Genomic DNA, 26,436 nt, shown 5'->3' with positions numbered 1-26,436 from the left:
GGTGTTCTATGGTTTGACTTTCTGAGATACTTTTTAAATTAAATTAACTCAAGTAATAAACAAATATATTCTTCTTGTAAAAACTTAAAACAGTTTGAATAAACTAGTCTGTTTTGATCTCTGTCCCCAACCCTAGTACTCTCCCTCTCTGGCTGAAACCACTCGGGTCTTGAACTATTTTTTATCAAATTGTACACTCTTCACTCTTTTTATGATTTTTTTCTTTTGCATGTCTGTTTAGAGGGCTTTTTCATCCTTAGGTCACATAAATATTCACCTATATTTTCTTTATATCTAATTCTTGAGGCCAATTGTAGTGTATTATAGTAAAGAATGTGAGATAATTAGCCATTTTTCTTCAGTGATTTGGAATATAGCGTATAGTATAGAAGTTTTAATATACGCTGGAGTCACGGCTATGTTTTCTAGTATATCGGTCTGCCTATTTTTATGCTAGTTCCAAACTAATTATTGTAGCTTGAAGTATTCGTTAGTGTACTTCCCACTACTACCACCACCTACATGTTCTACATGTTTTTTCATCCTTGAGGTTTTTGAGGGACCTCCGTGTTGCATCCTCCTTTGCCATACTGTTACCAACTCTTTTCCCCTCCTCTCAAAAATAAAATTCTTTTTTTCTCTTGAATTTTTTTATAAGGTACCATTACTTTTCTAGTTACCTGGGTCCAAAACCACCACCAGCTGTTTAACTCAGCAGCTGGTTAACTGGTTAACTCTTCTGCATCTTTCCCCCACCCCGAAACCTATAGTTCTCAGCATGAGAGATCAACCACAGTCAAAGGAGGACAAAAAATCTCCTCCTTGTGACCCTTTCTACAGTTTCTCTTTAACTTCACTTGGAAATAAGGCCTCTGTTTGCCTTATTTCACTATTGAAATCTTTGTTATATTACTGAATATCATTTACTCTGTTACCAGTAGGGAAAAAAACTAAGTGATAAAGTTTAAACATAAGTAAAGTAAAACAACAATGGGATATTGAAGGCCATGAAGAAAAGCACAGCCTTAGAGTCTTAAATGCTGTCTTAGAAACTAGTAGTGTGGATGTACACATGGGTGTCTGTCTATTTTTTTATTTTTAAACTTCGTTTTGAAATCATTTTAGCTCACAAGAAGTTGTGAAAATAGATCAGTGAGTTTCCTTGTACCCTTCACCCAGTGACCCTCAATGATAACAGCTTACATAGCCACAGTATATTATCAAAACCAGGAAATGGACATTGATACAGTACCATCAACTCTTGTTTTCCCTGGGTAACATACGTTCTAGGATTACCCTGAGAGTCCATTTGGTGAATAACCATGCAAGACAGTTGTGGAACCAGCTGCTTTTCAGCTATCGTATTTACAGTCAGACTCAGCACTGTGTATTAAAAGAAGTGAGAAGTGGAGCAAAGAAACATAGAGGGTAACAAGGAAGCTAGCGGACCTTCTTGTCAAAGCCAGCTCTACAGAATTTCCTTATTTTCCTTCCTCTGACAGACATTTCCATGTTCCCCAAGTGGCCAACCAAAAGTTTCATGGAATAACAGATTGCTTGTCCTGTTTGGTATGTTCTGTCCCCAGTTTTACCCTGTTTCCAGGGGAGGAGCCAGGAGTCAGGTTAGGCAGGGGAGGGAATCCATAACCTCTGCTGTTGTTTCAAGTCGAAAGCAAACCCTGTAGCCCTCCCCTGTGGCTTCTGACTGAGACAAAGGAAAATAATGTGACAGCAGCAAATTGACAGCAGCCTCCTCTGCCAGCAAAGGCTAATATAGCAGAGAATTTCAGGTTCTCTTGGTTGAATAAAGTTAGTGCTGCCTTGGAAGTTGTTTCCCATATAGATAATTTGGTCTTGGCCCTTGCTTGAGGCCATATTGAAAGTGTATGCTAATTATACGGTGTCATTGATGTGACAGTAATGCACTCCAGGTTCTTTGGCTTAAAAAAAGGAAAAAAATGTAACTTTATGAAGACATCAAAGGAATTCTTTTTTTAAGAGAGAGGTCTTGTGTGGTAGGGAAAGATATATTACAGTGGTGTGACAAATTAAGTTCTGGCTTTTAGGTGGTTCAGATCTGAAATATGATTGTATCTAAGTGGGGTATAATCTTCAGAAGTTGTTATCTAATATGACTGACATTCTTTCCTATCACAGTGAAGACTTACCATGGATGTGCCCTGCCTGAAGAAATCACAGTAAACAGAAATTCACTTATAACTCTCAAATTAGGGCTTTAAACATTAATATTACAGAAAATTTACTGCATTTATAAGGTAACTTATTTGGTACCTTTAAAACAGTAAATTCCTGCAGAGCGTTTTAAACCATTTAATTTTTTTTAATTTAAAAAAAAAAAAAAAACCTTGTTTTCACACAACTGTTTTAAATTGCTAACATTAAATTCAGCTGTATAAAAAAGCAGGCTCACTCTCTCTCTGTTTTTCTTTCTCTTTTTCTCTCCGCCTCTCCCCCCTCCCCCTTCCCTCTTACTCTCTCTCTCTCCCTCCCTCCCTCCCTCCCTGCCTCCCTCCCTCCCTCCCTCCTCTCTCCTCTCTCTCTCCTCTCTCTCTCCTCTCTCTCCTCTCTCTCCTCTCCTCTCTCTCTCTCTCTCTCACCCACCCTCTCTCCCTCTCTCCCCGTCCCTCTCCACCTCTCCTCTCTCTCTCCCTCTCTCTTCTCTCTCTTCTCTCTCTCCTCTCCCTCCTCTCTCTCCTCTCTCCTCTCTCTCCTCTCTCTCCTCTCCTCTCTCTCTCTCTCTCTCTCACCCACCCTCTCTCCCTCTCTCCCCGTCCCTCTCCACCTCTCCTCTCTCTCTCCCTCTCTCTTCTCTCTCTTCTCTCTCTCCTCTCCCTCTTCTCTCTCTCTCTCTTCTCTCTCCCTTTCAATCTCTCTCTCCTCTTATATTAAGGAGTCTCACAGGATCTTAGATGTGGTACCTTTTTCTAGTTAAATGTGTGCATTCAAATGATGAGCAAGCAGATATTTATCTTTACAAATTATCCAGTCTCTAAAAATAGTATGAAAATATAAAGGAGACTGTGCTATTTATTTATAATAATAATTGCCCATTTAAAAATGATTCCTTATTGTAAAGCAATTATACTCCAATAAAGATGTTTAAAAAAAAAATGAGTCCTTTGTACTCCGTCACATTTCAAGCTAATAGAGCAATAGAGCTAATGGTCTTTGTTGTTTTCTCTGGCATAGTTTAGGAATGTGCCCCTGTTTTGACTTTGGTAGCATCTTTAAGAGATTACATTTTCCAAAGTTTATAATTCTAAACTGTTACTAAAATGGCAGGAAAAGATTATTTCTAGAATGTGATTATTTTTTTAGGAAGACTGAAAATGATAAACAAGTTCTAAGTAAATAAGAACAGTACAATAGGGACTCTCCTGGCCATCCAGTGGTTAAAACTCCGCACTCCCTCCCTCCGCAGGGAGTGGTAACTAAGATCCCGCATGCCACAAGGCACGGCAAAAACAAACAAAAAAACCCCAACTGTACAGTAACTCTAAGATACCTGTTAATAAGTGCCATGAAAAAGAGACAAATTGTACTTTACAAAGCAGAATAAAAATAAAATGCTAATTAAGAAATTAGTCCCTTTTTTGCCTTAATTCAAACGTAGTCCTAAAGTAAAAATCCTTCCTAAGAAAATGTACCCTATAAAAAACTAATATTGACTACCCTTATGTAGAGTACCCTAGACCTAATAATTTGTAAGCGATTTCTTCATTGTTCATCCCTCTTAGCCCTATTACCCCCACTCCAAAATAAAATTTTTGCTAATTACTTTTGGCACACTGGAAAAGTACTGATTGATGTGACACAAAAGCCAGGAACTCACAGCCAAAGATTTCCCTGTTTTTGCTATAAACTGAATGAGTGGGAACACCTCTGCCCTCAAGAAACCCATAATCAAATTAGGGAAACAGTAACTAGTACACAAAACACCTGCTAAAAGCCTATGAGAGTTCAGAATAAAGGGAAGTGTAATGGGGAGCAAGTACTAGAAAATCAGACAGAGGAAGACAAAAATAGGCATTGAGGAGGGCCGTTTGGCAAGTAGAAGCTCATTTTTAAATCTTGATTCGTTCAGAGATGGCTGGTTATAGTGTCTGTTTTAGCCAGGAGGTGTAAACATGTGCCCTGGTAATTCTGCCCCTCTGTTTAAAGAAGCCACACACCACTGCCTTTAGTGAAGTGAAACTAGTGACACCAGAGTTGATATGGCAGAAGCTGCTGCAAAGATTAATCTGATCAAATTCAACAGATCCTACTGGAATTCTCTCCTTCTGCAGAAGTTACTATATATTAGAGTAGTGAGGAACCCAGGCCCAAGTCATCACTAAAGAGAAAAGCTTCCAAAGAAAGAAAGAAATTCAAGTGACCTAGGGCATGAAAAATTAGGCCTGTCCTTTGGTTAATAATTAGGAAGTGATTTTTACCTAAGTTATTTGTGCTTTTATTTTTAAGTAATATACAGATTAAAATTTTTTCAAACAGTATAAAAGGTTATATAGTGAAAACTAAAACTTTTTTGCAGTTTAAAAACTGGACTGTTTTTTTTTTAAATCAAGTGGAGGAATAAATTATATATGAAATAGGGAGCCTCTACAGGCTTTAAGTGGGAGGAATAAAGCAATGACAGTGGGAAGTGAAGATTTCTGGCAGTTTGCAGGTTTGGTCAGAGAAGGAAGAGACTTCCTATAAAGGCTTCTGGATTTTTCATCGTGTTAGACCTTTCCCACTCCTAGATTATAAAAAAGATTCCCACATTTCCCTTTGTATTTTTCCCCTTCCTTCCTCCCTTTATTCCTTCCTTCCTTCCTTCCTTTTTAAACTTTGATCTATCTGAAATACATTTTAATGGAAGGAGTGAGGTAGAGATTTAATTTTTCTGTATGGCCACCCTTTTGTCCTAACACTTTATTCAGTAGTCCATCTTTTTTGCCACTGATTTTAAATGTCTCTATTAATATATACTAAATTCCATATGATTTTTTCTATTCTCTTCCATTGGTCAATTTTCTGTTCTCTTCCATTGACCTGCCTAGTCACATTCAGCTCTACATACTATTTTAATTACTATAGCTTTATAAGTTTTAATATCTGGAAGGATGTATTTCTTGTTACCTTTTCCTTGTTACTCTTCAGGACTTTCCTGATGATTCTCATATTGTCCATATGAATTTTAAATTCAGTTTACCTGGTTTTTTAAAAATCCTATAGTTACACTTATTTGGATTACATTAAATTTACAGCCTAATCTTTATGACATTAATTTTTCCATCCAAAATTAAGGTCTTTCCATTTATTTAATACTTCTTTTGTGTCCCTCAGTTGCATTTAGAGTATTTTTTTTTCTTGCAGAGCTTACAACTTTCTTGATATGTTTCTTCCTAAGTATTTAACTTTTTTGTTGCTTTTGCTTGTGAGATTTTTCATTCCATTATATTTTCTGCTTTTTGTTAATATAGTATTAATTTTGGGCCAAGCATCCTTATTTGTTTATTATTTACAGTAGGTTTTCTTTTGATTCTTTTGGGTTTTCCAGATATATAGTCATATCACTTGCAAATAATGATAATTTTATTTTCTCTTTTCCAATTTTTATATTTCATATTCTTTTCTCTTATAATTGTATTTCTAGTACCTCCAGAATAAAGTAAATAATAGTGGTGCTAGAAGGTATCTCTGTCCTACTTCTGACTTTAAAGGGAATGCTTCTGGTGTTTCCCCATGGCTTACTTTATACATAGCATCTTTATTTCTCCTTACTCAACACTTCTTGACCCATTCTCTTCCTTGAATACAAAATATTTCTTTTCATCCATTGTTAAAAATGTATATTCCTCTTCCATAGCCTAATAGTCACCGTCAACTCTGCATCATCCAAAGACTGCAAACTCAGGATGTAGGAGAATGAGCAAACTAAGGGAGACCTGAACTACTAATGGTTGAAAGAATTAAAAGCTATATTTTATCTGTGAATCACTTCATGAGCAGTCAGCTTCACCTAGAATAGGAGCCAATGACTGAAACCAGAATTGCCATTGGCTTGAGCAGTTTGGTGTTTCTATAAGTGCTGAAGACTTAAGAGTTTTTCTGGGTCTTTTTACAAATAAGTTGTTTTTCATTTCATTAAGAAAAAAACATGGTAATTTTAAAAGTTGTAATAGAAACAAGGGTGAATTTTAATCTTTGGAGGAAAGGGTAAGAAGGAGCACGAAGACTAAGACAGTTGTTTTATCGTTGCTTTATTCCCTTTCATGGGGAGGCAGCAGGAATAGTGGAAGAAGCTTAAGCTTCAGAGTCTGACCATCATTCCAAATCCTGGGCTGCTGCCTCTCAACTGTGTAACTTTGGTTAGGGTACTGAACAGCTCTGCTTTGTTGCCTTTCTCTTAGTCCCATCACACGATGAGAAGCTGCCATTTTTTGGAACAAGTTTTGCTGTACAACATTTACAGCATTATATGAAAAGGACAAAGGGTGTTTCCTTCTCTCGATGGAAGTAAAGACTGGTCACACTTGATGTATTTTAGAGAGATTTTCTTGGGGTGATATGGGTGCCTTTGCTCTGCAATTGGTACATCTGGGGCAATTATAGCCAGCTTCTGCCAATGATAGTTATTGTGTCTTTGTTACTCCCATTTTCCTCCATCATGGTTGCCTCCACAGGGGTCCTCTAACCTAAAGAAAGGTTTCTTCCCACCTCCTTTTATCAGCTTGTCTGGTGTGGCCTTGTGGTGATCATAACACTTGATTAGGTCCCCAAAAGGCAACTCAACTCTCTTGATCTTTCTGGTTCCTCTCCTGAGAGACTTCAAACAAGTGCCCAAGCTGACCAGAGAGCATAGAGGTGCATGGGGCATAGTATATTCACTGTGCCTAGATGAGAATGGGGTACAGGAAGGGATAGGAAGGGCTGTGAAGCAGAAAGGGAGACTAGAGAGATGTTTGTGCCACAATGTAAAGAATTTTAAATGCCAAGCTAAGAAGTTAGGAAGTTTTCTCTGAAGTGAAAGTCTTTTGAAGGTTTATGAAGAGGAAGTAATGATATGATCCAGCTCGTACTTTAGGAATGTAACTCTAGTCACAGTGTATTAGATTGTAAAGGCTAGACAAGTGGTACTTCAATTTTATTGCACATAGAATTGCTTTTTATTTATTTATTTATTTATTTTTGGCTGCTTTGGGTCTTCCTTGCTGCGCGCAGGCTTTCTCTAGTTGCAGCGAGCGGGGGCTACTCTTAGTTGCGGTGCGCAGGTTTCTCATTGAAGTGGCTTGTCTTTGTTGGGGAACAGTCTCTAGGCGCCCGGGCTTCAGTAGTTGTAGCACGTTGGCTCAGTAGTTGTGGCTCGCGGGCTCTAGAGCACAGGCTCAGCAGTTGTGGTGAACGGGCTTAGTTGCTCTGCGGCATGTGGGATCTTCCTGGACCAGGGCTCGAACCTGTGTCCCCTGCATTGGCAGGCGGATTCTTAACCAGTGTGCCACCAGGGAAGTCCAGAATTGCTTTTTAAAATGAGCATCCCCTGGGACTTCCCTGGTGGCGCAGTGGTTAAGAATCCGCCTGCCAATGCAGGGGACATGGGTTTGAGCCCTGCTCCGGGAAGATCCCACATGCCGCGGAGCAACTAAGCCCGTGTGCCACAACTACTGAGCCTGCGTTCTAGAGCCCGTGAGCCACAACTACTGAGCCCGTGTGCCACAACTACTGAAGCCTGCGCATCTAGAGCCCTGCTCCACAACAAGAGAAGCCACCACAACGAGAAGCCCACACACTGCAACAAAGAGTAGCCCCCGCTCGCCGCAACTAAAGAAAGCCCACGCACAGCAACAAAGACCCAACACAGCCAAATAAATAAATTAAATAAATAAATATTTTTTTAAAAGTATAAAATGAGCATTCCCAGGCCTCACCTGAAAAGATTCTGATTAAATAGGTCTGAGATGAGGCCTTGGAAACAGCTTTTTTAACAAGATCATCAAACCACACTTTAAGAAACAATGGACTAGAGATTGAAGGAGAAAAATTAGTTGGGAGGCTATCGTACCAACAATATAAAGGAGAAAAAAATACTTTGAGAGAACTAGCTTTAACAACAAGTGCCAATAGAAGAAAAAATCATTTTCTAGTGATTTTCCTCAAAAAAAAAAAAATCTACCTAACTCTTAGTTAATACATATCAGTGTAAAATGTGAGTGAAGTAGAAAACCAGAAGGAATTAAAGTTAGGTTTTATTTGAAATGCTAAAACTAAGGGAGCCATCCCTGCCTTTATTTTTTCCAGGTTAAGCTACTCAAACCCCTAAATACAATTTCTGCTCTCTGTATATCTAATATTTAGTATATACGTATTTACAAGTTTGAAGTAGAATTAGGTCTTACCTGTTCTCTTAAACAGATGAAGATGGGAAAAGAAATGCTGATTAATATATGAGCAACAAAAAGCACTGCAACAGATTTTCTAGGAATTATAAGGTTTTGAGTGAGTAAAACCAAAGTCAAACATTAACTAATACAACTAACTTTTAATTTTTCCTTTATTGAATATTATACAGCATTTAAGATAATGTGCTTTTATTAGAGAATTTGAAATAGCTCAGAAGAACTTACTTCCTTTTTCTTTTTTTTTGCTTTTTCCAATCCTGAATAATTATGATATAATAATGTCCTACATTTGTATCATGTTTAACAACTTATAAACCATTTTTGTAGGCATTTCATATAATCCTGCAATAACCTTAAGGCTTTGGTATTATCGGTAGTTGACAAACTAAAACTCAGGCAGGATAAATGACTTATCTAAGATCAAACAGCTATTATGTGGTAGAAATTGAACCCTAATCCAGGTGTTCTGCTCCAAACCAATTTTGTTTTCTTCTCTGTCAGCTTTTCCTTGTGACTATATACTAATATACACTGTGGTCTCTATCTTCCCCCCACAATCCAAATGAATCCCTGACACTTATAGGTGAACATCTTAAATAAATATTTTTAAACAGATCACTTAGTGTTGAAACATTTTCATGTTGTAGATAAAAATTTAGGTATCAGAGCACAGTCATTTGATAATAAAACCAACTGGACTGCTATAAATAAATAATTGGATTTAAAAATAAATGGGAGAAAAGACCAATCTCCACTGCATAATTCCAAATAATTTATATAGTTATTCTTACCATAGGGAGGTTGAGTATAACTCCCACCCCTTAATTTAGGCTGTGTACAGCAACTACCTTCTAAGAGTGAAATATGGAAAGAAGGGAAAAAGACTGTTTCCAGTGGAGAAGACTGACAAGCACTACTTCAGCCAAGCGATTGAGGTCAACATCAACAGTGATAAGTCATGTTGATAGTATGTACCCTTGACACGATGTGATGAAAATGGCACTTTACATCAGTGGTCTTCCTCCCCAAAACCCACAATCATGAGAAAAAACATCAGACAAACCCCAATTGATAGACACTCAGGAAATACCTGACAAGTGCTCCTCAACAAGGTCATCAAAAACAAGGAAAGTCTGAGAAATTCTCACAGCCAAGAAGAGCTTCAGGAGACATGACAACTAAATGTAATGTGGGATCCTAGGACAGAAAAAGGACATTACATTAAAACCAAGGAAATCTGAACAAACTGTAGACTTTAATCAATGATAATGTATCAGTGTCGGTTCATTAGTTGTGACAAACGTAAATGTTTATGATAAGGGAAACTGGTGTGGGCTATATGAGAACTCTACTATTTTACAGCTTTTCTGTAAATCTAAAACTATTCTAAAATTAAAAGTTTATTTAGGGACTTCCCTGGTGGCGTAGTGGTTAAGAATCTGCCTGCCAATGCAGGGGACATGGGTTCAATCCCTGGTCCGGGAACATCCCACATGACACGGAGCAACTAAGCCTGTACGCCACAACTACTGAGCCTGCGCTCTAGAGCCTGCGAGTCACAACTACTGAGCCCGCGTGCCTAGAGCCCGTGCTCTGCAACAAGAGAAGCCACCTCAGTGAGAAGCCCACGCACCGCAACGAAGAGTAGCCCCTGCTCTCCACAACTAGAGAAAGCCCACGTGCAGCAACAGACCCAATGCAGCCATAAATAAATACATAAAGTTTATTTTTTTAAAAAAGACTAGAATAGAATAACACTTGGTCAACCAATTCCCTTCTTGGTGAATTGCTATGAATCGAAATGTTATATATCTTCCATCCTTAGATTGGTGTCAAGATTGGAGTTAATATCATTAGAGAGTTATCTCAATATCATTGCAAATTATCCAGCTTGAGTATGAATTATCTTGAAGGAAATGAGTAAAGTTCTTTGGTTTTAAGTAAAGAAAACCCACAAAATTACCAGAATAATGCCCAAATATAAGGTGACCCTGAGTATAAGGCAATTTCTTATCTTTCCAATGAAAAAATATTTTTACATACATATTTAAGATCATAATTTTAATAAAATAATATATGAACTTAGAAATATTATTTCCCTCCATCTGTCCCTTTTTATGAAACAATGTTGCCTAAATTTTTTTACATGCAACTTTGATGTCAATATTTGGCACCTAGTAGGTTGTCAGTAAGCATTTATTGAATGAATGATAGTTTGAGATCATTGAGATATATGGAGAGCCCTGGATCACTCTGTGAGGATCCATTGAAGGTTTTTGACCAGGAAGCTAATACGCAAAGGTGGAGTGGTATTTAGCCTTTTCTCAGGGGAAGTGGAGATATCACAAATCTTCTGCTTAAGGGAGGCCAAGGTGTGGCCAGGTGTTGGCCTAGGGGCACAGACGGAGCCCTGACTTAGGAGTCAGGCAGATTTGGATTTAGAAACTGCTGGAAGCTGAGTGGTCCCAAGAGTCTCTCTGAGGAGGTGCCACTGAAGCCAGGACCTGAGGGTGTAAAGAGTAAGGGCAGAAGCTCTCGGACGGGCATCACGCAGGCAGAAGAGACTCTACTGTCTCGGAGACAGAGGAAGGAGCCCACTGTGACCAGAGGATAGTGACTGGGGACTTGGAAACCATGGAAAGGACTCCATTTTTTTTTTAACTGGAAAGGAAAAAATGGGATTGACATCTAATTTGCAGTCCTAAGAAACCACTTCCTTCTGTGAGGAGAATGGGTTGGAGGAGGAGTCAAGAATGGAAGCAAGGAGGCCAGACTGGAGATGATAATTAATAATAATAATAATAATAATAGCTAACACGCTGCTTACTAGATGCCCAGGGACTGTTCTAAGCACTTTACATGAACCAACTCATTTAAGTGTGCTGCCCAGTTAGCACCCTCTTTCATTCTCAAAAGTACCACAGATTTTTTTGAAGTATAGTTGCTGTACAATATTATATAAGTTACAGGCGTACAATAAATATAGTGATTCACAATTTTTAAAGGTTATACTCCATTTATAGTTATTATAAAATATTGGCTATATTCACCATGTTGTTCAATATATCCTTGTAGCTTATTTTATACCTAATGGCTTGTACCTCTTACCTCCCCTACCCCTATATTGCCCCTCCCTATTCCCTCTCCCCACTGGTAACCACAGTTTGTATGATAAATTCCAGGAAACTATGAATCAGCCAATTAACGTTTTCAGAGGGGCTTGATAGTTGGAGTGCTCAGTCTCCTCTACCCATCATTTTCAAACCATTCTACGAAAGCCACTAACCAAGACAACTCTACAGTACAATATGAAAGTGGGAAAAACTGTGGAATCTCACCTCTAAACATCCTGAGGCCCTTCCTTTTTGTTCCCTTCTGTCTTAACCCTGTCTCTTGGTTCTGAGTTTATGTGGGCATTTCTATTTGTCTCTTTTTCTCAGTGTCTTTTTTTTCCCTTTAACTCTCTCCCTTGAGTCTCTTTCCGTGTTTGTGTGTGTTTTGTGTTTCTTTCCTCTTCACCCTCTTTGCCTTCCCATTCCCTCTCTCTATTCTCTTCCCTTCCCCTAATCTCACTCATTCTTTCTTCCTCCCTCAACTGGCCGGTGAGGTACTGGCATGTACAGTGAATCTGTTCTGCTTAATATATAAAAATTGATATTGACTATTTCCATTTAAAACTAATTAAGGCTCCCAAGAGCCAGTGTACTCCTTCCAAAATGCTTCTATAGATGATTGTTACAAAGTATTTTAAATCTTTTTATCCCAGTTCCTGCATTCACATCTCTCAAGGAAATTTACCTAGTACCCCACTCATCTAACTGGTTTCTTCCAATCCCCACACCTTCCCTTCCCACTCCACCACCACCTCCCGACTGCCTTCTCTACCTCAGGTCTGTCCCCAGCTCCTGCACTGGACTGCACCTAAATCATACCAGACCACATGTTGAGCCAAGTGTCTCTCATTCTTCCATAATGTTTGTCTTAGTTTCTTTCCTTTGTTACCTTTCTAAGGCTTGATACTTTACAAACTATTGCTTTTGCTCTGAAGCTTATTTTTAAGCTGCTCTTACTTTTACGTATGAGTGCTTCTTTTGCCTGCCTAGTTCCGAATAGCGGCTACCAGGGACAGCTCTCTTCCAAGCAGAGGCTCCCTTAGTAATGAGCATTCCTTTGTGCTCATCCTGCATATAAATCACCAGGGAGCTTTTAAATGAGAAAAGACCTGGCTGACCCAGAAGGTGGTGTTTATAAATAGTCCTCCAGCCCCCCCCTCCTTAAAGCTTGTCCACCTAATCCTCTCCTCTCTCAAGATTGGAAGTGACTTGACCTTTGAGTCTTAAAACTCAGGCTCTTTTACTTTTAAAAATCTGGTTGGCAAAAAGCTGTTAAAACAAAAATGTTCTCAGCAGGATGATGATCAGTCATCAGAGCTTGCCTTTCATTTCCAACATTTTTAGCCAAATATGCTTCCTCTTCTGTGGACCAATTTTTCACATTGTTATTATTTTAAGACACTTACCTCAGTAATTTTTATTTCTTTTTACTGATAGGCTATCATGGATTTGTATTTTTATGACTTAGAAAGCTGTTCCCAAATGACTGCCTCTCTATCATGAACTAAGAGCCTTCCTTTTCACTCCTAAAATCACAGAACTTGGAGGGGCTCTAAGTAGCCTCCATCCCAGCATCACTGGATAGAGCTCTGTTGTATTTCCCTAATGTTGTATTATTTACTGAAGCTAAAATCTCATAGGTTTTTGTTAGGATCATGAAATGAAGCACATGATATAGACACTAATAGATAGTGTCTATTTACCTAGTACCCCACTCATCTAACTGGTTTCTTCCAATCCCCACACCTTCCCTTCTCACTCCACCACCACCTGCCGACTGCCTTCTCTACCTCAGGTCTGTCCCCAACTCCTGCGCTGGACTGCACCTAAATCATACCAGACCACATGTCTGATTAGGGTACATGCAGGAACTGCCTAATTGTTGAATTGGCCAAAGATTTTTGTTTTTTTACTATATTTCCCAAAAAGATAATTAAGTCCTTAATCTGATTATTTATAAAGAGAAGAGATGCTTATATTAGACAAGCCATGTGTTTTTAGCAACCTTTCTCCCTTGTTATAAAATGGAGGAAACGTAAATTCGCTATCCACTAACTATCAGAAAGAATACTCTAATTTAAGGCTGTTTTCTTTTCATCCCCTAACAGATTGAAGAGTAAGTCCTGGTCCCAGGCTTTTCTTTGCTGACCTGGGCCAGGGGTAGTAATGCTTTTTCTAGAAGCTACTAGGTCTGATCTATCTGTTGCTTTGTGGGGAGAACCCCTTCCCCAAGGCTTTTCTTGCAGTAGTTTTGCTGGAATGTCCTACTTGCATGTGAGCCTGGAACTTTAGAAGTAATTTTAGTTCTGTTATTTAATTTAAGGAAGTTTGGTGTCCAGTGTGGCTGTATTTGTGCATAAGAGACTATCTGTAGAAAAAGAATAAAAAACGTGTACACAGCAGGTTGAATAAGTACTGTGTCTTCTGAAAACCTTGGGCTTAAACGTCTAAGGCAGTTCTGTTTAGATCAGCGCTCAGCGTGGACTTGCTAGAGCAGTAGTATCTGTTGTTTTATTTCTCCAGTTGGGGCAGCTTTCTCTTAATATATGGAGACTCTAGAATGGGTAAGAATATGTGTAGTAATTAGAATTGTAAGACATGGCCTAAGCAAGTATGGATACTTTTGACTTTCTTTTGGATTCAGTTGTTAAAAAAAAAAAAGCGGAGTGTAGAAATATGAAACAGAGGAGAGAAAACCACATAGGTACAGCAGAGCAGCAGTATTCAGCAATACAATGAGCATACCAGGAGAGTTTGTTAGGATTACACACACGGAGAGGAGAGTAGCACAAGCAACACAACTTCAAAGCAATGGTGGGTTCATGTCGGGGGACAGTGCACAAACAGACCAAGGGCACAGGAAGCTTAGGGTACCCATCACATTCAAGGCACACTACTGGATAACCCTTGGTTCTCTTTTGTGACTTTTTTTGTATAGCAGCAAAACTTAGAAAGAATCTCTCCAGAGGGTTAAATGTAGTACCATTATGTACGTAATGATGCTAATCAACTGTGTTGTTCAGGGTTCTTCACTGCAAGCTACCAAACAATGGGAAAGGCCCTCAAAGGCTCTCTGGTGCTTTCAGAACTGACTGCAGTTGGAGGAACAGGGGAAACACTGCAGAAAAGGTGGGGTTGGCACTACCTGCTGCCCCACCCTGAAGAAATGCTGACTTTTCCTCAAATCCTTGTGTGACTACAGCTTCAGGGCCCCAGGTGTCCAAGCCTAGGTCACGTGCTTGCCCCCAGCTGCACCATGACCAGGAGAGAAGGATCTGGATCTTCTAGTTGCTGTAGTGCAAAGCAGTCACTGCCTCCCATGGGGGAAAGGAGGCTGCAGGGTGCTGGTTGGGAAGGTTTGGTTGCTAGACAGCAAAAAAAAAAAAAAAAAAAAAAGGCATGTAAACTGTATCTATCTGAAGCTCAGTGTCTTTACAAATATTAACCATCTTTCTCAGGCTCAGCCAGCATGCATGGAGAATATTAATTTCATTTTCCTTTCATGATTTGTTCATTGTTTTTAAAAACAAAAACAAAAAAACTTGGGACTATCTTTTTAAATTTAGTCTTTATCAAAGTTGTATGTGTACATCAGTTAGAGTCATAGTTCTACCCAGTGTCTGATGAAGAACAGCATTCCATGTGCTCCCATTCCTATTTTCTACTCCCCAGAGAAAACTATTTTCAATTCTTTCTAGCTGATTTATTTGGTATTTATCTTTATATTTCTAAATAACACACTGTGGTTATGTCTTAATGTTTCCGTTTTGGGCATTATTTATCAACTTCCCACGATGGAAATGAGTTTTGTTCTTTCTCAACACTTTACGCCTAATCACACATACACTCTCTTCTCCTTCCCCCATCCTCCCAGGATAATTGTATTGGATCCATAGCCTGTGTTTTTATTATCACTACATCAACACTGTTTGCAATGAAGCCATGTAGTATACTGTGACTACTACTTTCTCCCAGTACCACCTTTGATTTTTCCCTGATGTTAATAATTGTCTTGGTTTTTTAATTCATTTGCTTCAATTTTCTATACTTCTCACTAATGTGACCCCCAAGTCTCCCCTAACTGAATAAATCCTCTTTCCATATAAACACATTAGATAATTAGATATTCTATGAATTTCATCTTTATTTTTAATTTCATCTTTTAATTTTTTTTTTTTTTTTTTGGCTGCATTGGGTCTTCTTTGCTGCGCGCGGGCTTTCTCTAGTTGCGGTGAGCGGGGGCTACTCTTCGTTGCAGCACGCGGGCTTCTCATTGCAGTGGCTTCTCTTGTTGCAGAGCATGGGCTCTAGGCATGCGGGCTTCAGTAGTTGCAGCAACGCGGGCTCAGTAGTTGTGGCTTGCGGGCTCTAGAGTGCAGGCTCAGTAGTTGTGGCGCACGGGCTTAGTTGCTTCGTGGCATGTGGATCTTCCCAGACCAGGGATCGAACCCATGTCCCCTGCATTGGCAGGCAGATTCTTAACCACTGTGCCACCAGGGAAGTCCAAATTTCATCTTCTTAAAAGGAAATCTCTTCCTAAGTGTTCTGACTTGCTCCTGTCTGGACCCTGGACCAGTCACCCTCCAGGCCTGCTAAGGAGCTATTGTCTTGGGGTCTCCTTCAACATCACTCTAAGGACCCCTTTACCTGTCTCTTGTTTTAGATCCCTTGCTTCCTCGATTCAGTGTCATCCTCTTCCTTGGTCTTCCCTGTCATTTTGAAGGCGCATGTTACCATTCGTTTCTTGAGAAAGTAAAGGTTTTTTTAGTTTTAGGAATCATTTCCTTGAGAATTTTAAAGGCACTGCTCCATTTTTTTCTGTCCTCCAGAGTCCCTGTTGAAAAGTCTCATTCATTCCGATTTTTACCCTTTGCATAACAACTTATTTTCCCTCTGGAAGCTTCTCTTTAACCTTGATGTTCTGCAAGTTCACAATGATGTGACTTGGGCCCTTGCTGGACCTTTTCTTGAATTCATTTGTCTGATGACTTCCTCTCCTTGGTGTTTTCTGTTCTTTCTCAAATTCCTGCTAGTTAGATGTTGGACCTCTTGTACTGATGTCCAGTTTTTGCATCTTTACTCTCCTGTTTTCTATCCTTGTAGCCTTTTTCTTTTTCTTTCTGAAATAATCTCTCAACTTTGCCTTCCAACCCTTGCGTGGAGTTGTTTGGTTCTGCTATCAAAATGTATATTTTCCTAGAGTTTTTTTTGTCCTCTGAACATACTTTTTTTTTTAATTGGTATTGTTGATGCATTTATTGTATGATGAGCAATACAGAAACAAGAAAATATAAATATGTAAGTTAGAAGGCATTTTCTGACTGAAAGAGATTATCAGTTGACCAGTCTCAAAAGTTTTAACCTTGAGCCAAAGAAAAATCACCTAAAATACACAAAATTCAATGGTATACAATTTTTAGTACAGTATTTATAAGGATTATGTTTTTTTAAGATTTATTTATTTTTTATTTATTTTATTTTTGGCTGCTTCGGGTCTTAGTTGCGGCACACGGGATCTTCGTTGAGGCATGTGGGATCTTTTGTTGCGGTGCATGGGCTTCCCTCTAGTTGTGGTGCATGGGCTCCAGGGTGCGTGGGCTCTGTAGTTGTGGCGCGTGGGTTCCAGGGCACATGGGCTCTGTAGTTTGTGGCACTCGGGCTCTCTAGTTGAGGTGCATGAGCTCAGTAGTTGTGGCGCACGGGCTTAGTTGCCCCGCAGCATGTGGGATGTTAGTTCCCTGACCAGGGACCGAACCCATGTCCCCTGCATTGTAAGGTGGATTGTTTACCACTGGACCAGCAGGGAAGTCCCTGTAAGGATTATGTTTTGCTGGTTGTTTTTGTGTTTGTTTTTAATGCTCATTTTTAAAAGTTTGTATCTTCCTCTGTAGTCTTTTTTTTCCTCTAAGTTGCTTTTTGTCCTCTTTGTTTTGGTCTGTCTTTCATAGTAAATGCTTTCTTGAGTTTCTGGTGATCCTTGGTTATCTTCTCATATTTAAGAGCAGGCCGCTAAAAAGCTACTTGAGAGGTCTGGACTTGTGAGTCAAGCTTATGGACTGTGACCTTCGCTGTAGGGCAATCTGCCTGAGTCATTTACTGGAATTTCTCTCATATCTGTTTCTTTAGGTCTTTTATCTTGGCTGGTCATATTCTGTTGGAAAATTTTAAATTTTGCACTGTTCATTTTCTACCTCTTTCTTGCAATTTCTAGATGTGTGCAGTCTCTGAGTTCTCATGTTGTAGACAAAAATATCTCCCCTGGGTCTCTGCTTTTTCCTTTAAATGCCTTTTGTACTCTCCTACACATTGTTTTTTTTTTTTTTTTTTTTAATTTATTTATTTATTTGGCTGTGCCGGGTCTTAGTTGCGGCATGCAGGATCTTCATTGCCACATGCGGGATCTTTAGTTGCGGCATGCAGGCTCTTAGTTGCAGCATGCGGGATCTAGTTCCCTGACCAGGGATCAAACCCAGGCCCCCTGCATTGGGAACATGAAGTCTTAACCACTGAACCACCAGGGAAATCCCTCTCCTACACATTCTTATTTGCTTTCTTGGCACTTAGCAGTTAGGCCAACTTGCTAAAAAATAAACAAGAGTTGATAGGAGCAAATCTGAAACACCTAGAGTACAAAGTAGGAGTCACTTCAGTGCCTTGTTTTTCCTTAATATATTGATCAGAAATTGGATGAACCTTCGGGATGCTGAGACAGGGAAGATACTCTGGCAAGGAACAGAAGACCTGTCAGTCCCTGGAGTGGAGCATGAAGGTACTTTCCACCCTTTGTCTGCACAGGGCTGATGACGCAGAGCAGGCCTAGGCATCAGGGAACTGAGTTAATGGAGACCCACCAGGGGACGGGCCTCTGCAGGCATAGCACGTCAGTCCACGTGGTGCTGAGATGTCTAGTTTCTTTCTTATGTTTCTTTCTCCTACTTCCCAAAACCCACTTCGTGCTGAAATTTTAGCATTAGAACGTACCCAAAGATACAAAGTAAGATCTCAACTTTTTTCTGAAAGAAAATTTGCGTTTTTATCTCCCTGAAATAAAAGAAAAACCAAGGGAACAGAATAGAAAGAAGGTTCCCATTCAGCCCCTTTCCTGATAAGAGGAGCTGGGTAAGGCCTTTAGATGCACTAAATCTGTTGTTCCTTGAAGATCTTTCAGTCAAATGCACTGGACCAGTTTGGGACCTCTGCCTTTAATTAAAGTGTAATTCTGTTACCAAGGCATTTTATGAAATTTAACATAGATAATATATGCTCTAAATCGTCTCTAAGAAGCTCCCAGAAATGCTTTCAATATTTGTTTTTCTTTACCAGCCCGTGTTCCCAAGAAAATCCTCAAGTGCAAGGCAGTGTCTCGAGAATTGAACTTCTCTTCAGCAGAGCAAATGGAAAAATTCCGCCTGGAACAAAAAGTTTACTTCAAAGGGCAATGCCTAGAAGGTATTCTGCTGCCAACATGCCTGAAATCTGGGCTTAGGGACAAAATCTGGACAGGGACAGAAGTCAAGACCCAGTGAACTAAAGCACTGCTTTGATAACATTTATTTTGCAACTCAGTTTGTGATAGGGTTCCTACACCCTGGCAGATTGGGGAGCCCTGGCGAAAAGAAGCAAAAACAAAGCTGGCAACTACAAGGGGCTCTGAGCCCAACAGAAGGGTTACTGACCCTGGAGGGCCTGAGGTTGGTGCCTGCTTTGTCACTGGCGTGGTATTATAACATGGTCACAAGGAAGCTGCTGGTTAGGGCCTGGTACAGTGCTCTCCATACAGTCTTGTACAGATTTGACTGGCAAGGCCACTCTGCATTGAGTTTTTACCATGAAGTCTAAGAGTGTACATATGTGTCTTAGAGCTGAAATTCCAAGTGAAAAGGCCTATTCTGTACTTCCGTTTATATAATTTACATCCAGCCTACTTCTAAGAAAATATTGCTGGTCCTAGTCCTTTAGATCCCAGAGCATAGGGAGCAGGGCTCTAGTGTGGTTCACGGGACAGCCTGAAGGGGGCTTCCATGTCCTTTCTTGTGCCTCTGGCCTGGGAAGTTTCTGATGGCTTCAGTGGTGGGTCTTGGGGGTAGGAAGAGGCTTGCCCTGAAGGATGGGGACATGGAGCCCTGAGACTCTGCCCAGGGCGCCAGCTCACCTGCTTTTCCTTCTTCCTTCAGAATGGTTCTTCGAGTTTGGCTTTGTGATCCCTAACTCCACAAACACCTGGCAGTCCCTGATAGAGGCAGCGCCCGAGTCCCAGATGATGCCAGCCAGCGTGCTAACGTGAGTGAGCGGGCCGCAGGAACTGTGGAGGTGTCTAGAAGCAGGAATTCCAGGCACCTGGGACTCGTGGTCCCGTTCAACAGGCAGGCAATCTAGGTTGAGAACAAGGGTAAAAGAGTATCCAGGGGTATCCGAAGTTAGGCTTACTGACTTTTGTCATGTGAAAAAGACAGTGTGATAGAATGGAAAGAATTAAAAACTTCAGATTAAACCTTTAGACTAAATTCCTGATTAACCCTGACTAGCTGTGTAATCTTGGACAATGTACTTTACCTCTCTGGGCCTTATTCTCCTCCTCTCTAAATGTAGAATTAATAATTCTCTCTCACAGAGGTATAGTGAGGATAAAATGAGATGATATGGAAGGAAACTGGCATATAATATATATTAAGTCTATGCTAATTTGCTCCCTTTCCTTACTATCAAACTTCTGGTACTCTGTACTTTGTTTGAATGGCCTTCAGTGGAATCTGGCAAAGTCCTAATTCTGTTTTAGAGGATAATGTTTGGTTATAGTTTTTCAGAGACTAGCTTACAATTTTAATAGATATGCTTCCTGCTCAAAGAATAATTAGTTTGTCCTTTGTCCCCAAAAGTCAGTCAATAACTGCCTACCTACCATTTTTCTCTTGGGAAAAGATTTTAGTCTTTTAAAAGTTTTAGCAATATTGCCTAGTAACAAATTATTCACACAGATAATTGTGCAGTATTGGATCATCTCTTTAAACAGGTCCTTTATGAAAGCCACATTGAATTTGTAAATAGAGGTTATTTATTTTATAAGTCTTGAATAGATTTTTAATTTGTATAATAGTAGGTATTTTTATATTCCATCAACCAGTCAGATCTTGAGTTCCTTATTTACCTATTTTATAATTAATTACTAGCAAGAAGATATCTGCTGGATATTAATTACCCTGGGAAAGTACACTGTCATATGTAGAAGGGCATTTTTTAGATTTTATTAACCATTATTTGACTTATTCTTGGCCAGGCCTGATTTCTTTCAGGTATTAACACCACTAAGTCTGTGATAACATATTTAGGTTATTTAAGTTATGTCTTACTTTGTAGAACCCCAAAGTAGTACCACTGTTGCCTTTAACTCAGTACAAGAGTAGTTTGATTTGGAAACACTGAGATAACCACCAAGAAAAATGAAATTGCACACTGTATACAATACAGGTGTATTGTTTGGGGTTCTTAAGCCATAAGCCATAGAAACTGACCCTGGCTTACAGGACAGCGTTGAAAGGGTAGGGCTGAGACCTGAGAAACTTGAAAGATGCAGGCGGCAGGAACTGTGGATGGTTTCCTCAAGGAGCAGCTGTGGGAAGGATCTTGCTCAGGGGAGAGAGTCTGATTGGCCCAAATTACATCCTGTGCCCACCCCTTTGCCAGGCGAAGGCGGGGCCACTTGGTTGACCCATGGACTGGAGATAGGGTGGTTCCCCAAGAGAAGAACGGAGTGCTGTTACCCAAAGTGAGGAGAATAGATGCAGGACAGGCCAACCCACAGCTGTCCACCAGAGTAAGTTTTGTAGGAAAAGATACGTCCGCAGGTTTCCACGTGAATCAGAAAGTCAGTCATATTTATAGGCACCCCTGTGTGCAAAGCACTCTAAGGGCCTTAGGTATACTGTGGATTAAGACATGCTCCCTCTTATGATTTCTGAACTTGAAGAAGACCTACCTAGTCACATAAGTTAAATGTCATGTTAGACATCTAACCCCATATGGACACAGATTTTAATATCCCCAAGCCAAGGTTATAGGTGAGTGCATGTCCACAGGCCCAGCAGACCCAGATTGAAACCACTTTGTGGAAATGAGATCTGTTGTCTAACACGCTCACTCTTTCGCCCTCTCTTCTTACTTATAGTGGAAATGTTATCATAGAGACAAAGTTTTTTGACGACGATCTTCTTGTAAGCACATCCAGAGTGAGACTTTTCTACGTTTGAGAGAAGAATATGTGTGCATTTCAAGAATTCATTTTTTTTAGGGGGAAGGAGGAAACTGTTTACTTTTTTCCTCTATACATTTGATTTTTGACACTTCCACCCCTAATTCCCTCTACGGCAAAACCCACCTGCGGCCACCAGGGGACCAGCTCTGTGTAGGTAACCTGATGGCTTTTTTCTCTCAAGCCACCATCTTCAACTGACCAGATTAAACTCCCAATCCCAGACCAGGGCAGAGGGCATGCCTCAACTCCTTGGAGTAGACACAGGGACAAACACATACCACAGGCTGCTCCCGTCACCCTCCCTGCCTCCTTCTTGGGCCCTGCAGGCAACACATCTTCCTTTGGCCCCTGGTTTTGGAAAAATTCAAGTTCCTGACCCACGTTTAGTTTTTTCCTACCATTTCTATTTCATACATTCTCATACATTTAACTTGTAAAATAGACTGTGATATTATTGTTACATAGTGAATTAAAACATATGAATTAAAATATTCCTATGTCTTTAGCATGGCATTGCTTTCATCTCTCCTTTTTTTGGAATGTGAACCTGGCTCCATGATGGGAAGAAAGACATTTAACAGACCAGACCGTAGGATCACAGCTATATTTTACTCCAGAGATCGACTGATAGATCTTGTGGTTCCTGAGTGCTTCAGTTGCTGCTTTCCAAGAAGGTACAACATACCTGAACAAGACCCATGACCTTGACATTTGTCTTTTAGATGTGATATTTCATGGTTCTCTTCCACAACATACATGCACCCTCTGCTTGTTTGTACTGTTTTTAACTTTTTCCCTTCTTTTATAATGTGCATTTGTTCAAGAGATTTCCAGAAAGGTTAGAAGTTCTAAGTTGGTAGAGTAAGGACTCTTATTCCTAAATGAGAAACTAGAAGTTACAAAATGAAGAAAAGATCTCCCTAAACTCAACTGGAGGACAATGGGAAGGCATCCAGGATGGGGTGGGATGCTGAGAGGCCTTAAAACCAGTGGTCAGAGGAAGCCCATGTGGCAGAGAAGTAGTTATATCTGCAGTGCTTCCAAGTCTGACAATAGAGAGAAAACTAAGAAGGGCTCTCTTTCAGGAACTTACCTCTGAGCTACCGGTAGCCTTCACTGTCCTTTATAAAATACCAACAATTAAAAGTTTTCTGGTTCCTCCGGTAGTAAGGTCTGAGGCCAGAGGAGGGAAAATACACCGAGAGATGGGCTCTCCTTGGTGTAGCCCCTGCTCCTAGATTCCTGCTCTCCTTCCATCTGTTACCGCAAAGGGCCTGTTTGCATATGTGGGTGGGGAGGAGAAGCAGTACATTTTTAGTATACTATCGCCGTCTTTCAGTGATGACTCCATTCTTCACATTAGATCTGTTATCTTCAAAAGCTAATTTTTAAATACCAAAGGTTGGATTAAAAGAAGAAAAACAAGGTAAAAGTGAATCAAGCTTTTCTTTTGCTTTCCAAAACTGCCACGTCTTTTCTCAGAGTGAACCTGTCTCCTTCCCTTTTCCTGGACTATATCTTCTCCCCAGAGTCCCATCAGGGAAGGCTGTCAGGGGCCTGGACACATTCTGATGGAGAAAGGACTTCCCAGGGAAGGCTTCTCCACCCGCTTAGACCTCCTTCACTGCCCTTGTCCACTCACTCACCCGGCCGACAGTCAGGGACACACTTCTTTGCTAGCCGCTCTGAGAAAAACAGAAAGAATCCTAGTCCAGTCGTTCTCAGAAGCTTGCCATCTCTCCAGGTACGTGTGCTCAGGCAATATTGCTCATTTTATCATGGAACAAGCAAGGCAAAAGAAGCGTGTGCTTCAGGCACAGTACTGATCAAGGGGTTCCAAGCGCGGGTGGGATTTGAGCTGATGGGGAGGATGGCTGAATGCTATGGTGGGAGGAGAAGGGAAGTGGTACAGGCCAGGGAAGAAGTCAGGCGAAAGGAGAGGGAGGACACGGGAGCTGCAGGGACCAGGGCCCTAGGTAGGTTAAGGTCAGCCCTTGTAGGGTGGGTGCTGGTCCAAATGCCTGAAAATCTGGAGGGTTTGTGGATATATTAAAGGCCACAAGATGTTATTGGAAGGAGAAGCATACAGATCAGGCCTGGCACAGTGTACAGCCACTGGTTCTCAAACATTTATGGCACCTGCCCACACCCAGAGATTCTGACTCAGTATGTGTGGGTCCCAGAAATCTGCCTATGGAAGCACCCCAAGTGATTCTGCTACAGGTGTTCTGTGGACCGTATTTTGAAATACTGGTAGAGGCATTTAGTGAATATTAGAGACATACCTGTGTACACTGGTGGCCGTAAGATAAACTGAGATCTCCAAGCATGCTTAAGGAACAAAGGGTGGTCCCAGTTCTGACCTGTGCGAGTGAGGGGAAGCTTTCAGTTGCTCAGGGCAATCAAGAGGAACTTTAGAGTCTTCAGAGGAGAGGACAGAAGAATCCCAGGCAGCATGGCCTTTGAGAAAGACTTGGGAGAACTTAGAGAATCTGTCAAACATAGATTTCTGTTTAGAGAGTTTTGGTTAAGGTTTCCTGTGTGATGTGAGTAAACAGTCTCGTCCATCTTCCCATCTGTGTTACTGGCCAGTGTGCTGAGTCTGGCCCTGGTTGGGCGTGAGGGGGTGGAGGAATCACAGTCTACCAAAGAGGATCCAGCCACATTCAGGCCACACTTACAGGCCTGTGATGTGTATCAGTAAGATGTCGTGTGAGGCACAGGCCTGCCTTTCCTGAGCTTTGTCCCTAGTTGAGCAATTATAAGTGCCTGCCGTAAGAGAAGGACAAGGTGGGCATTTAAAGGAAGAAGAGATTACATGCAGTTCTAGAGAAATCAGGAAAGCCCTCTCTTCTCTGGATCCTTCAACTCTCAGCCTACAAAATATGTTCAAGTTGCCCTAAAAAAAAAATAAACTTTTATAAATAAGGCTTTCCTTCAATCCCGCATGGCCTTCAGCTCCTGCTCCCTCCTTTTCTTTCTCTACAGATGCAAACTTCTCGGAATTGTCTCCACTCACTCTTTGCACCCCCTACCTCTCATTGACTCCTCAACCCACGGCTTTGTGGCTCTGGCCTGTGGCTTCCTCTCCTTCGAGGCATCAGTGAACTCCACTGAGCCACTGCCCCCGTCCAGTCCTTCTTGCTTTATCTGCTGGGACTCTGGGAGCCCCTTTGCTGAGTGTCTGCTCCTTGCCTCTTTGCAGGCTCTTCATTTTCTTCCAGCTGCCTTGTCCCTAAAATGTTTGTTGGTGGATTTGGGATTTTTTTTTTTAACTATTATATATTGAGAAAATGCTTGTGCAAATTCTTCTTCTTTTTTTTTTTTTTTTTTTTTGGCCGCACGTCGCAGTATGCAGGATCTTAGTTCCCCAACCAGGAATCAAAGCCATGCCCCCTACGGTGGAAGCTCGGAGTCCCAACCACTGGACCACCAGGGAATTCCCACTTGTGCAAATTCTTTAAGCATTATACATTCACTGCATGCATATTTATTGAGCACTTTTTATGTACCAGACACTGTTATAAGTGGTGGAGACACTTGTTGGACAAGATGAGTGAAGTCCCTACCATTAGATTCTAATGAGAGGAGACAGAAAGCAGATAATTTCAGATAGTAATCAGTGCTCTGAAGAAAACAGGACAGTGCAAGGGCAGAATGTCTGAAATGAGGAGGTGAAGAAACGGAAAGAAGTCAGCATTCAGCTTTTGACCCCAAAACAGGATTGACGAGTCCCCAGCAAGCCAACAGTCTGGAAAGCCAGGATTTACTCAAAGGAAAAGATTTTTTTAAATCCCTTAACCTATCATCAACAAAGTAAGGACCAGATGTGCCACACTTGATACTACAAAGGACTCAGGGTATGACAGGGAAGGCCCTGCCTTGTGGGAGGAGTGACAGCCTCCCCTTCTACCCTGCGAAGGATGGAGAGGAGGAAACAGGGCAAAGAGGCCCAGTGCTGATGTCCTCGCTTTCCTCCACCCCTCAGGCCTGGATGGAAAGGCTGGATAGAAACATCTGCCCAGGTGTGGGGGAAAGATGAGAACTTCCTAGAGGTTAGTGGGGAGGGTTGGCTGCCCCGCAACCCAGTAGACAGAGGCCTATTCACTTAGCTTCATAACCATCTCCCCCATCGTGTCCTCCATCCCTACCACCCCGGCCGCAGTTCCTATAACCATCTGGGGCCGGTCCAGCTGATGGCATGGCCTCCCCTTGTGATTTATCCTTCACATCACAACCAGAGAGAGCCCAGGATGTGCATCTGCTCACCAATTCCTGGGTATTGTCGAGTTTATTTTTAGAATTTCTTGCTAGTGACCTGGTAATTGTTTTGCAGCATTCAAAATGCACTGTTAAAATGGTCCTCAAAGTGAAAACATTAAATGGCTTAGCAGTTCTTTTTGGTGCTTTTATTTGGTCTGAAACTGAGCAGCTTCAACTATAGCTTTGAATAAACTGAGGGATACAATACAGTGGACTGAGAAGCAGAAATCTGGTAAATATATTTGGTTCCCAAACCATACACTGAGGCACCCCAGGGCACTGCAGCAAGTTCACAGGGGTGCCATAGGATCTTTTAGTTTTTAAAGGAAATGCAGTGATATGGGACATCTGTCGTACACTGCTCAAAATCAACGTGAACAGGAAATGAGGGGAGTGGTGTCCAATCTGA

At 41.0% G+C, this 26,436-nt stretch overlaps 1 protein-coding gene across 1 annotated transcript in view; it reads left to right on the top strand.

Moving 5' to 3' along the window:
- The window catches only part of PDE6D (phosphodiesterase 6D), a 51,637-nt gene extending 29,376 nt beyond the window's left edge, over nt 1-22,261 (top strand). The window contains exons 2-5 of the mRNA XM_061205847.1: nt 18,196-18,284; nt 18,839-18,964; nt 19,690-19,795; nt 21,678-22,261. Of these exons, the coding sequence (XP_061061830.1) occupies nt 18,196-18,284; nt 18,839-18,964; nt 19,690-19,795; nt 21,678-21,759 (403 nt within the window). The 3' untranslated portion in view covers nt 21,760-22,261. The remainder of the gene's footprint in view (nt 1-18,195; nt 18,285-18,838; nt 18,965-19,689; nt 19,796-21,677) is intronic.
- Nucleotides 22,262-26,436: the final 4,175 nt, after the last annotated feature.

This window comes from Eubalaena glacialis, chromosome 1 (genome assembly GCF_028564815.1).
Source record: "Eubalaena glacialis isolate mEubGla1 chromosome 1, mEubGla1.1.hap2.+ XY, whole genome shotgun sequence".
NCBI classification, from domain to species: Eukaryota; Metazoa; Chordata; class Mammalia; order Artiodactyla; family Balaenidae; genus Eubalaena; species Eubalaena glacialis.
The sequence above is the reverse complement of the archived record's forward strand: the minus strand, read 5'-3'. Positions and strand labels throughout refer to the sequence as shown.